Raw genomic sequence first — 13,489 nt, 5'->3', positions numbered from 1 at the left:
CGATGCTTGATAATCTTTTACGCACCTCTCTGCTGAGAATACATGTGTCATGAGAAGGCGATTAAGCCAAACACATTTAGCACAGCTAGCAGGCAAAATGTGATGTTTCAGCATTTGCAAAGGGCCTCAGATGGGAAAACAAAGCATATTACTTATCACAAGCTTCATAATATCTTAATACACGGTGTTAATTTGTTGTGGGTTTGTGTTGAATCCAATCTGATCTGGCCTCGTGCCAAAATTTCACAGTTTAAAAAGCTGGCCAGGCTATAAATAATGCATAGATGGGAGCTGCATAATTCATCAACATTTTCCAGTATGGCAGAGCATATTTCACCAGACACTCCGCCCCGGTGCTGCGCCCACAGCTTTCCACTGTCAAGCGGTGTCCCTCACTGCCTGTCAGAATAGAGTTTGAAATGGCACGAATGTAGCTTCAGAGATGCTTGGGCATCTAATCCAATCATGCCTGGTGCAGACACAATTCTCAGCTCAGAAATGAAATTAGCCAAAAAGATAATAGCTACTAATTAACAGCAGTTATAGCAGAATACAATTATCCTCGGTTGGTGAAGAACTTCCACTCCAAACAAGCCACACTTGGGACAGATCCTCTGGCTCATTCTATGTTTTCATTATCTGAACAACTATCTGAATGTACAATGCAAATGAAAGTACTCTATTTCTGTGTTTGGTATCCCTGCCTCAAAGAATGGCAGGAAAGTGTCTTAGCTCATCCCTTAACAGCAAAACCTCCATTTGTCATCCTCTACAACAAGAAGGCCTGTCAAAGTGTTCTTGAGCTAAACACCAACTCCCCCCTCCCCATTTAACGTTAATGAAGTTCAGAAAAAAGAAACACCCAAAAAACCCCACATCTTTGCCTACATGCATTGAATCCAGTCAAGAATAAAATGGCTGTGTGTTGTCAGGAAAGCATTACCGACAGAGCGCCGTCTGCCTTGGCGACCCCTGCGTCCCATGGCTGTCGTTGCTCTCTTAGGTGACCTGCACGCCCTATCTGCAGGTCTCGGGAGACCTGGCGTCTATCATTCCCAGTGGGTCCATTGGCCGCTCTGACAGAGTAGGAAGTAAGGCGAGCAAGCCTCTTACGGCCCAAGTGAGCAAGCGTGATAATCCCCTCTGTGTCTGCTCTGCAACTTCACCTGCTGCTCATCCATAACCTAATAATCCCACAGGTGCGATTGCAACACGCTCATACACCTTAAACTAATGTATGCAAATGCACACACACACACTGACACTGCATTATGGACACACACACACACACAAACAGGTGAAAGTAAATCTTTTAAAGCCATAAAACATAAAAAAAGACCCATCGACATGCAGCTACTCCCATGCCCCTCTCTATACCCAGAGTCGTACCTACATGCATGCAGCAGTGTTCTTGTACATGCTGTTCAGGCATGCCATATCTATGCGTGCATGTGCTGAGTTCTACAGCATGCAGATGCACTTGCTTAAATACCCCATATAGCTTTGTCTTCACCAGCATGAACTACTACAGGTATGCCACCAATATCTACAAGCACATGCAGTGAGAGGGTCCTGTTCAGCATTCATCGCACTCCAGGCCCCAAGGAGCTACAGATGATCAGTCCACAACAGTGATAACGTGTCATAACCTTTTCTGCAAAGACCCTGAGATCCTAATGTGAGTAACTCAATGTTGTAGCTCTTGAGGGCCGGGGGTTGAGACACGCCTGCCCCTAGCTGTTGGTACATGCACCTTGGGACTCCGGACACAGATGGGGGCATCATCCAGTCTAATTCGAGCAAACTCACTTTTGTCAAACCTGTCTGCGAGGCGGGCACGCATGGTAGCACCGGCGCCCTGGCCTGGGTCCTGCAGCTCAGGAGACTCCTGCCTAATGGTGGTCAACACTAACTGCTCTGTGGACGCCAAGAGAGAGAGGCCACGGCAAGAGAGGACAGCACACACACACACAAACAAGACAACAAGTCAGTACACACAGACTGTACCTCACACAGCACATCCACGTGTCAGTGACTACCCAGATGATTTGTTTGTGTGTGAGCTGAGATGAGACTCATGCCAGCATATGATGGATGCAAGCCTGAACAGCTGCTCAGAAATCACTTTGACCAAACCCCTCATAGCTTGCCCAGGAGTGCCTCCTCCTGGCTACTTCATGTAAATGCCTTGTTTCAGCAGCTTACTGGGCCTCCCTGTTATCTCCTAAATGGTATCTTAGGTAGCTTGGCAGCCATGACAACCAGTCATTATCTTCCCTAAACAGATGTATTGTTGACAGTTGGCTGAGCTGCATGACTCACATTAAGAAAGCACATCAACACTAGTAGAAAATGTGGCCTTACACTGATATTCAAATGGAGCAGAATGCTTTTACTCAGCACTCACTACTACACACATGCTTTATATTTCTAAGGCTCCTCTTAAACACAAACAGTTAAAACTATAACTCTCTTTGCAAATGTGTGTAAATAAATGTGACAGACTGGCAGCTGCAGACGTCATTGCCAGGCATGTGGCAGCTCGCTAATTGGAGCAAAGAGTCAAGCGGTCAGGCTTCAAGAGATTACAGTAAAAGCACCGTGAGGAACCCAGGCGGAAACATGCAGACGTTGACTAGACTACCATCCTGTGCTTAAAGTATAAAAGCTTTAAAGCAACTTTTAGACCCCACGAAACCAAAAAAAGCTGCAGGATTATATCTGAAAATCACAGTGTAAATAAGGTAACAAATTCATCATGAGACCACCTGATATTCAGTTTAAAACATATTTATATATGCAAATAATAAGTGGGTGGGAGGGATCTACAAAACAGGAACAATGTCACTTTCTTAACCATTTGACCTTCTGCTTGTAAAAAGTGGAAATGCATTTTTTTTAACAACAAATAAATATGTGGAACTTCTGGCCTGAAGATAGTATGGCCCAGTTGGCGCTCACAATTTACCCTGCTTTCTATTTCTGGAAGCTGCAAGAGGCATGCAGCCACACTCACACACAGATACACACACACACACAACAGCAGAGCAGCCTGACAATATGTGCCAGTCACTATTAAAAGCCACTGGATGAGGCGAACACGTGCTCTTCTTTTCCAGGACAATCCAATCCAGCGTCTGCTTGCCATGTGTGAAATCATCTGATGCAGCAGGTTGTTTCAGCATCCTCACCTTCTGGCCAGCTTGTTAGCTGATGAGGACATTTTCCTGCTAAAAACTGAGACAGTGCAGGTTCTTGCATGAACGGGGGTTCAATGCATCCTGTTGCATGAGGCAGATTCACGCGTGAGCAACAGACTGAAACATCCCTTTATTCAACATAAGGGTGTGAAGCACTTTAAAACTGAACACGCTGTGGATGTGGATGCCCTTAAGGTTGAGATAAAGGTGAGATAAGGAGAGCGCTTTAGAGAGTCACGTGGCATTTAAGTCGGCGAGGTAATAGGCTGTTCTTGGACCGATCTGCAGGCCTGGGGGTAAATTTGTCACCTTATATTGCTAATATTTCGCTTTCAATCACAGCAAAAGTAGGTTAATACATTGTCTTTTTTTCTAAGAGTCAATCGCGGACACTATGATGCAGCACAGGAGGAACACAAATCTGTTACAGCATAATTATATAACACCATAACAAGGCCATAGGTCAGATTTACACAAGGCAGTCAATATTTATTGATAAGGTCACACATTTAACCCGTGGAAGATAAATACTATTGAGGTCATCAGAAATTCCTTCACTTGGCTCCTCCATAATGATGCCAGGCTATTCTAAATGAGACCTGAAGCAGGCACCTGCAGTCTGCTTGCCCTTTGCATTCCTCTCCGGTGCCAAGAAATGAGCGAGACTGGAGGATAAACACCGGCATGTCCCTCCGTGTGGATGCCGCAGTCCCGAATAAAACGGTTCCCCGTTATTATGCCAAGCACATATCAAAAGCGCACGATTTTCTACACAGGCCGCTGTATGCAGAAAAAAGGACAGGCCCGTTAGTGGGATTCACTTCACAGTGATGTGTGACAGCAGAGAGCGGCGGGCGGAACCCGGGTCGTGCAAAGATTAAATAACACGTTTCTTCGTGCTGCTTACCTCCCTCGCTGTGGATCTTCTTGGCTCTCCGGTTGAAATACATCTTGCGAGCGGTGAACGAGAGTCGGTGCGGCTAGAACGAGGAGGCCAGAGCGGTGTCATGCTCACGGAGAGGGGAGCAGGGGAGCAACGCTCTGCATGGGCTCGGGCTGCGGTCGCCGCTGCCGCCGATGCTGCTGCTGCTGCTTCTCAGCGATCATTATTTCTCGGTCAAACCGCGGAGATGTGGTGTAGAGGGCAGCCTGCTCCAGCGTCGCGTCAGACTAGACACAATAGTTGCTTCCGGTCAGTGTTTTCAAAATAAAATTACGTTAGACTATAATAAACTGGATTCATGACATCGGCCGGTCAATTAACGCTTAAGTTTGCGGTTAAACGGTGACCTGCTTCTGCTTTCGGTGCACTCAGTTTTATTTATGAAGCATATTTAAACCTACAAAGTCCAGTATAGGAGAGAAACGGGTTATTTAACCCTATAACTCTATTTGATTCGGATTCTGTAAAGACGACTGTATCGTATTTCCGCCACCTTTTTTTGAGACGTCATCCGTGTGATTTTTCCCTAATGAAAAACCGAAATAAATTATACAAGTTTTTGAGCAATAAAATGAAAAATAAAAATAAATATATTAGAAATTAATATTTATTTTTATTTTTTTTAATTTAATCAGATGGTTCAATAAATCCTCCATTTTCAAAAATATATATATATAATTTTCTGGCAATTGTTTTATTCCTCGGGCTTTAAGAGGATAGAAAATAAATTAATTGATTTTGTTTTTAAAGTGAAAAAAACAAACAGTACACACACTAATAACTGTCACGCTACATAACCTGCTAATAGCAAAATGTAGTTTCAAGTTTCAAAGCTTTATTGTCACAAGGATAAAATAAAAGTCTTCCTTTTATATACACACACAAAACACTTGAAATTATTTAAATCTTTTTTTCACTATATTCTATATTAAAAGCCAACTATCATTTGGCTGCCTTTCTGTGTCTAAAATATAAAGTATAAAAGGGGCATAAAATAAATAAATGAAAAATATATATCTTATATATTATAACATATATATATATTTATATACAGTATATCTATACTGTAAATGTTTGTTATATTGTGAAAACAGCCACTTTTTCACAATATATTTTCTTTTCTTTTTTTAAATCTTATTTTATTTTACTTGGAAATGGTTTTAGTGAACGCTTAATAGGCTCATATTTTTAAGGAAAGGCGAGACATTTTTGCTCGTATTCGGTTTTGCTTTATGACACTGCTTCAGACAAGCCACGGGAGCGCGCATGGGATGAGGATAAGACGCGTAAGCGCTCCCGGTCTCTAGAGGCTCAGTGTGAGATAAATACATAAAGATACAGCCAGAAACATTTTACTGAACAAACAGCTAAGTCTTTTAGAAGATTTCCCTTGTTATTAGAAATTCTCAGCAACTTTGTTTTCAAAGTACTTTTTAAAAAGTTTATATATTATTATATAATCGTTTATGCTTTTATCGCTTAGGTCAATTAAAAGTGCTGAGTGGAAGTTCAGATTTAACAAGGTCTTTAAAAATAGATCCGATTATTGGTAGCCAGTGCTGCTGTTTACATCTGCCACGTTTCCCGGAGGACCGAGGGTCGTTCTGGCCTGCTTGGGAACCTGGAAGAAGCGCACGTCACGGAGACAGAGTCTCTGCGTATCCATGGCACGCTGGTGCGCACGCCAAAGACGCGCATAATTAAGCGCGTGTAATCTCTATTTCGCTTTCTGTCGCTAAGGCAACCAGGTAAACAGGTCTATAAAACAAAATGAAAACACGGAGAAGAGAAGTAGGTACCTAATAGAAAAATAAATACAATGAAATATAAATGTAAAAATTGCTACAAGTTGAAAACTTGCCCAAAGTGCCAATCAAATATATGGTTTACATCGATGTAGCTCATGATCAGTTTCGCTGAGTGTGAGTGAAATTTGATACTTTTGCTTGATTTTTCAGTATAAAAACATTGGGACGTTTGAGCTTATTGTATATTAGTTTAATAATTATGCAAATGATCTCGTATAGATAGGTGTATGTTCATAGTACATTTTAATGAATTAGCTTTGAAAACTGAGAACTAACAATGTCCAAACTTTGTTTTTCATATCTTAACACAGATTATTTCAATAACTGTTCTTTTTGTGTGTGTGTGGGTTTTTTTTAAAGTTACTCTCCTCATTACACTTGTAAGATCACCATAATAAAATTAAAGTGAATTCTTTTGGTGGTGGTTGTTTGATTTAAAGTGTGATGATTAATCTATTATATCCTCTAAAGAGTGGCATGGGATGATGCCCTGGCCGTAATCACTGCGCAGACACAGTTTCAACCATATACATCCATACAGTAGAAATTCCAGCATAACAAAGCGGCATTTTATTACACTGTTAAGGAGCAGAGAAGAAAACCGTCTTCATTTTATTACATAGTAACATGTTCATCATAACCATTTCATTTACTCTCATCACATTGTAACATTTCATATTTCAGAGGTCGATTTCCATCTTATTAAATACAAACAGAATAAATAGTTACTCCTGAACTGCCCACAATTTTATCTAAGGTGAACATGCACCAGAGAGAAGCCTTCTGAGAACCAGGTTTGATTGGTACACCGGACCTCCCCCCCCCCTCACACGCACATAATTATCACACACACACACACACACACGCACGCACACACACTCTTACAGACTAAACTGCACAAATCCTGCAGCTTTGTTAGTGATGTGTTAACTGCACAGGCAGAGTAGCTCTTGTGCAATCACCGATGTACAAAGTGACACTGGTGGGGAAAATGCTGACTGGGTGGCTCAGCTAAATATCCCACCTGTTTTACACTAGAAATGCAACATTTGTCCATGTTATGTAAAAACAAACAAAGAGCAAAGAGAAATATATTACTAGCACGGCCTTATTCACACGTGTGCACTTGCAATGAAACTTTAACAGATAGCTATCATTGCACAGACCCAATCAGGGGGGCAAAAAATGAGTAAACAGGTTCTCATTAGCAGAACATTTCTGGACAAGTTCATTATCGAAAAAACATTTTTCCTGCACCAGTCTCATGAATAAAGACTTATGAGTTAGCCAGAGAACCGCAAAAACTGAAAATCAATTTCTTTCTTTTTGTTTTTAATTCCATCTGAGAGGCTAACTACGCAACCTCGTGACAAAGGTCCTGTCAGGTGTGGACCTAAAAACAGGAACCAAGAACAAACATCAATTTCTTAACAAGACTTTAAGTGGAGATGATATTCAGGCGTTACAATGTAAACAACAATGAACAGCAAAACAAACAATACTGTTTTTTCCCCTCTGCATTGCACAACTCATACTGACAAGTCTGAATTCCTGATTATCACATTTTGCATTTCATTGAAACTGTGCTGCTCATATGGCTAATGTTAATGATTTCAAAGTGGCTGTTTTTAGCAGGTTACTTTAATGGATGACTACTATGTTGTGACTATATGGGACTTAAGGGCTTAAACAAATACTACTAGATGGACAGAGTATAGTTTCAAAATTAAAGACATTCCTCATTTATACCCGACAAATAAACAATTCTTAACCAATTGTAATGGGACACTTTAAAATGGATGCTGAAAAATGAAGCTAAAATAAGCTAAGCTTCCTGCTTCCATTCTGAATAAATCGCATGTGAAGAGCAGCTTTCTTCAAAACCCTTAAATATAAGCAGTGGTGAGTTATTTACATCCTATACTGGAAGAGAAATCGAGCCTAGAAGTGATTTGTATAGTCCAGCCGTCACAGAGACGTTGCCGCGTGTCAGACATCAAAGATTTAAAGTGAGACTATTCAGCAGCAGCTACAGGAGCTCCTTAATAAGCATCAATGCCTTCTATAGACAAGTTTCTGAAGCGTCATCGCAGAGTCAAGCGAACTAGGTCACAGGAAGAAGAAAAGAAAATAATGAGTTGTTGAAAACCAAAGGTCTAAAAAAATAAAGTTTTGTTTATTCTCTGCATTTATAGTTTCTTATTCCACACTTTTGGTTCAACCTTCTTCAACACAATGAGCAATCAAAGAAATTAAACCATGAAAGCGCTATGTACATGCAAAGCCCACGGATCTGCTCAGTTCAGGGAGCCAGGAGCGGGATAGTTGTGTTTGTGAGATAATAGGTCAGTCATGATGCACTGAAAGTATAGGCTGCCTGCAGATGGGGCAGGTGTTATTTTCAGAGAGCCAGCGGTCGATGCAGTGGACATGGAATTCGTGAGAGCAGGGCAGGCGGCGCAGCTTGTTGCCTTGGACATACTCATTTATGCAGACGCTGCAGGCTCGACCAATCTCCCCCTCCAGGCTGGCCTGACCATACGTACGCGTTGATAGATTGTCAATCTGCTCTTTGGTCAGGCCCCTCGGATGTTCATCATCCTCTTCGTCATTGAGCAGGAAGAAATGTGCCAGCCGCAAGATGGGTAGAGTACCGTTCTCTACTAGGTTGTTGGTGTCCCTGCTGGTAGGCCGTCCATCTGTGGTGCTCACTACTCCTCCGAGCCTAGCCTGCCCATTCTGGTCCTCATCACTTCTCACCAGCCCCACCCTCTCGTGAACTACCCCACCTGTACTAACCTGGCCAGGTGCACTCTCATTTGTATTCACGCGACTGCCTGGGCTGTTGTTACCGTTTGTACCATTAGGATCTGAATGGTTAGGTGCAACAGTTTCGGAATCGGCCTCTGTCTCCATTAGGGAGCTAAGCTCTCCAAATCCAGTCATGATCTGGCGCAAGATTGAACGTAGGGCAGTGGAGTTGGGTTCACCCAGGCCTGTCTCACTGATACGCCTCAGAGGAATCCGAATAGTGCTGACGTAGGTGCGAATCCCAGCTCGCTCAGAGCGAGAAATGGTGCGTCGAAATCCACCACTGTCGCTTTCAAATGTCACTGTATTTTCAGCAACGCGAGCACGAGATCGTGTTCTGCTGGCGATGCTGTCTCTATCGCGGTTTTCACCAGGTCGAATCCTTCTCACCTGCAGGTCCAACATGATGGTCGGATGTCTTCGCACTGCTGAACTTCCTGCTCCTATTACTTGTGATTCACTTTCACGTTCAACCATCTCTACAGCTGGCTCCGTTGGAACAACGGGTTCTGACACAGCCTCTCCAGTCTCCATTGACACAGAGGCTGTGCCACTGCCTGATTCAACAGTATTAATGGATGAGCTGCTGGAATCACTACTGGATGGCAGAGTGGTACTAGCAACACTAACTCTGTGTAAAGGGGAACGACTTCGCCTTGACACGCGCGATGAAAGCCCACTTCCATATGCAGCTCTGCGTGTGCGACCATGCGATCGAGTCCTACTGCCACGGGATTCGTGTCCCGCTGCTGGAGCCTGTGTCGCAGACTGGGATGACACCCGGGGGCAGTCTATAGAAGCAGGCGCATCATTACGCCCCTGCTCTCCTTCTACATTCAAGGCTTGCTGTTGTACAGGTATAGTTTGATCAGGAGGAGGGTTTGGAACGTTGGGAGGAGGTGTTAAAGAGTGCAAAGTGCCACCTCTCCTTTGAATAGCAGCTGAGGACGCCACTGGTGGAGGAAGTGCAGGGGGGCTCATAGAAAGTGTGGTAGTGCTGCTGCGTGTACGCCGTGTCTGCACCCGCCTACTGATGGCTGGGCGGGGGGTAGGGTACGGGGCAGGCCTTGGCGTGGTTGAAGGTCGAGAGGTTGAAAAGGAGGAAGCAGTTCGTATTGAGGGTGATGTATTTGGGGCAGTCACTGGTGGGTCTGAGGCATCCACAGTCTCATTATGCTCCCCTGGCTCTGGCTGGTCATGGTTGATGTTGATCTCCAGGCTAAAGCGGAATTCTCCACTGTTCGGGTTGGTCCGGCTGACAGCACGCCATGTCTGATTGCCACTCTGTCCGCTGCGAGTAGCATTACCAGTGCGTCTGAAAGTATTCAGCCACTCCAGTAATGAGTCACCATTAGAAGTTTCTGCTCCGGGTTCTGCGCCCCCTGTAGGAAGAAGTAGAAGAGAAAAAAAAAAGGTTACGACTAGGTAAAATCATTAAATCTACTTCTCTTTACACAGGTCTCTAGCAGAAATCTTGCTTTTGTTCTCTTGCAACAATATGAAAGCCATTTTAAACTATTCAAAACCAGTACTTAGACTGCATTTACTGTCAGGCTAAAACATAAATACAAACACGGTTCTACAAAGCACGCCGTCTTGTTTGGTACCAGCTTAGGCAAGGTTTAAAATAAATACAAGACCTTCACAGGACATATTGCGAAGCCTGTCTTTTGTCATCCTTTTTTTTCCTTTTTCTTTTTATTGCTGCCAAAGTCAAGTCCTTAAAGATTATTTTGTGTTTTTCCTGTCACATTTTTTTAAATCAAAAATTAAGTAACTTTTGGCTGTGTTACAACTGTTGTCGTTATTTTGTGTAATATGAAATCTGAGTGTGCAGGTGCCTCTCCGTGATTGGTGCATCCAGGCGGGGAACAACATATAAGAAGACACCGCCATGGATGATTCGTTCACTGGACATTGCTTTGAAGCTGATGGCCAGTCATTTGTGGACATTCTAAGCTCCAGTTCCCTCGGTAACCCCCTAATAAGTTTACTACCAGGTCATATGTCAATCATGGGTAGTCTTTAGTCTCATTACTAGTCTGTTCATTTACTCCTCTGAATGTTGACAAAGGTTTATCACGAATGACACCTACTTCCTTTCCCCTGCAGTCATTTTGTCTTTATTCACTTGAATTTTGATGACTTTCTAGGGTCTCTAGTCGCCACATTGCTGTGAATTGCTTCCAGTGTGTACACAGCTTTAGGGGTCACCACAGCAGATGGATCCCTAAAGACCCCGGTATACCCCTTTGTTTGTGACTTCACACATCACCAGTGCTTGTCACATAGTCACTTCTATTTGCTCTCATTGGACAGGCGCAGGTAGCTGCTGCTGTATTCTGATGAATGACAGGTGCCGCGACTCAGACAATACCACATTAGCGCTGATATAGGAAGAGAAGTAGACAAAACTGAAAGTAAAGACATTTGAAATAAATCCAGAGCAAATTTTTTTCCATCTCTTCAAACTGCTGCAGCATCTCCCTATATATTGGGAATAATCTGCGAATCTCTGACCTTCTCTACTGATACACTTTAAAACTGCAGCGAAAACTGACATGATTGTAAACTCTTATCTTAAACCCTGCTGCAGCGCTAGCAGCACAATCTGCCAGATTACAAAAGTCACGAGGTGCACAACCAGACAAAACGACAGCTAATGGTGAACAGCTGGGTCTGCTTCTCACCCCAGAATCAAACCACAGATCTTTTGCATGTAAGGTGAATGTTCTACCACTATACCACAGAGCCATTTAACTCAAAAGTGACTTTGGGGCTTAACATAACAAAACATCACGAAAGCCAGATCTGGAAAGATTAAGGGAAGTCGTCCTTCCTACCTGCTCCTCGTCTCCCTCCAGCACCTCTCTCTTCTCCCTCACCGCTGCTGCTCTGCTGCTCTCCAGACTCAGAAGTCTGCGAGTGCTGCTCGGTAGAAGGCTGAGATGACAAACGCTCTTTTGCTCCATCCAGACGCTGGCGGAGCTCTTCAGCAGTCACCTCCCCTATAAAACAAAATTTCATGGGCTTTTTGTTTTTTTGTACAATAAAAATAACTGTGGGTACAGATCCAACAACACTGTGCAAAAGCATCAAGTGCCCCTCCTTACCAGGAGTGCCCAGCAGGTTGCCATCTCTCATTAGACGGTACTCTTCTTCACTCAGTTCATTAATGAAGTGATAGTACGCCTCCTCCCTTCGAAGACGCTCTGCCTGCCTCCTCCGTTCATCTCCCCCACCAGGAGGGTCCATCACCGTATAAAGTGCTGGCAGACAAATAAGCAAGAGTCAGTCACGGATGATCTGTCACTTAAATTTACCCTCTGTAGATATTTGTCTTTCTAATATGTTGCAGATGAACAAGTCATGTGTTAGCTAATGGTCATCCGATTCGGTTATGGACAGGCAAAGATCAAACTGTTATAACGCGAGCAGTTGCTATAAATAAGACCAGCGCAAAACACAGTGCAAATATGAGCTGTTTGCTCAACGTTGTCTTTGAGTGACTATTTCTACCCAAGGGCAACAGTTAAATCAACGCCATCCATTTTCTGTCGAAACACTTACAGCAAAAGAATGGAAATGGCTACGTTAATCTTGCTAATGTTTAGCCTAGAGGCTAGCGCCGAAAATTCATCAAATTTAATATGTATGCACATGCTCAGTTAAATCCCTACCACGGTAAATCTAAGGGGTAGTGTAACAATGAAGCAGTCATCACGAAACCTAACATTAACGCAGTGACAACAGTATCCACGGAAGGCCATGTTGAAGGCAGCGGAATAAAGCAACAAAACTGGCGTTGTCATCCTGGTTAGCCACCAATCAGCGGCGTAATCTCAAAGACGGACACGCCAGGCGTCCAATCAGTGTTGAACATAGGCGGGCCGTGATAAACCGAAAGGGAGGCTTCCTCCATGTAAACGCAGGGCAAACAGTGAAAGACAAAGAATCTCGTCAGCGCTATTAGAGAATTACAAAATCAAGATGTTGACACATAGTAGCGATTAACGACAACATTGGCTCAACATTACAATTAGAATTGTGGATATTTTAAAAGCCATTTAAGTGCGCAATGCTTCAGCTGCTAACTCAGCGCTAGCTCGTTAGCACAACCAGCGTTAGCGACTATCACTTAGCTCCGCTAGCCGACCCACCAGCGAGCTGCGAGGCTCATTAACTTATCATAATTTATTATGACACAACATTTTCTCAAGCAGTGGGAGTACACGGAACCTATCACTTAACCCTAACACACTTTTATAAGAGTTGACAGTGGCATATAAAAGAATTTCGTACCTGACGAGGCAGCTGTAATATGGACGGTTCGCTTTGCTCCCTCTGCTCTCTCAAATCAAGATGGGACCAGCGGTGCTGCACTACAGCGTCGGTCAAAAACAAGATGCCCGGCTATAATAGTTCCTACCTAACATAACATCAAAGCTAAGCTCAAGGTTTGGCTGACCTAGGTGACAGCAGTGAATGTCAGTGTAAAAGCATCATTTATAAAGTTGGTATACTTTTATTCAGCTATACTATACTATCAAATATACTATCTAAAACTTCAAAGTTATTTTCTCAGAAATGTGAGTTAGTAAGATGAAATTTTCAGATTAAAACCCAGAAATCTTGACTTTTTTTTAGTGGTGGGAACAAGCTTCCATACCACATTAGGGTTCTTGTTTGCCTTCGTTTAAATTATTTTAAATATTCAGCTAATCATA

The 13,489-nt window shown here is 43.1% G+C and overlaps 2 protein-coding genes across 6 annotated transcripts in view; both read right to left on the bottom strand.

Moving 5' to 3' along the window:
* atp8a2 (ATPase phospholipid transporting 8A2) overlaps nucleotides 1-4,520 on the bottom strand; it is a 58,018-nt gene extending 53,498 nt beyond the window's left edge. For 3 of the 4 annotated variants that reach the window (XM_085418727.1, XM_085418721.1, XM_085418722.1), the window contains exons 1-2: nucleotides 4,108-4,520; nucleotides 1,810-1,917 (exon numbers count right to left, since the gene is read on the bottom strand). In XM_085418727.1, the coding sequence (XP_085274853.1) occupies nucleotides 1,810-1,917; nucleotides 4,108-4,150 (151 nt within the window). In that variant the 5' untranslated portion in view covers nucleotides 4,151-4,520. The remainder of the gene's footprint in view (nucleotides 1-1,809; nucleotides 1,918-4,107) is intronic. The other variant, XM_085418723.1, reaches the window with a different exon arrangement.
* Nucleotides 4,521-5,178: 658 nt separating this feature from the next.
* On the bottom strand, nucleotides 5,179-13,182 carry rnf6 (ring finger protein (C3H2C3 type) 6). 2 transcript variants are annotated; one of them, XM_085418728.1, is made up of 4 exons: nucleotides 13,065-13,182; nucleotides 11,876-12,031; nucleotides 11,606-11,770; nucleotides 5,181-10,144 (listed from the first exon to the last, which is right to left on the bottom strand). In XM_085418728.1, the coding sequence occupies exons 2-4, from the start codon at nucleotides 12,015-12,017 to the stop codon at nucleotides 8,298-8,300; spliced, it is 2,154 nt and encodes a 717-aa protein (XP_085274854.1). In that variant the 5' UTR covers nucleotides 12,018-12,031; nucleotides 13,065-13,182; the 3' UTR covers nucleotides 5,181-8,297. The 2 variants fall into 2 exon arrangements, with proteins under 2 accessions (XP_085274855.1, XP_085274854.1); XM_085418729.1 differs by lacking the exon at nucleotides 13,065-13,182 and having other exon boundaries at nucleotides 5,179-10,144.
* Between the last annotated feature and the right edge of the window lie 307 nt (nucleotides 13,183-13,489).

This window comes from Rhamphochromis longiceps, linkage group LG9 (genome assembly GCF_057381845.1).
Source record: "Rhamphochromis longiceps isolate RC_006_pf linkage group LG9, R_longiceps_female_GT1.1, whole genome shotgun sequence".
Taxonomy (NCBI): domain Eukaryota; kingdom Metazoa; phylum Chordata; class Actinopteri; order Cichliformes; family Cichlidae; genus Rhamphochromis; species Rhamphochromis longiceps.
The sequence above is the reverse complement of the archived record's forward strand: the minus strand, read 5'-3'. Positions and strand labels throughout refer to the sequence as shown.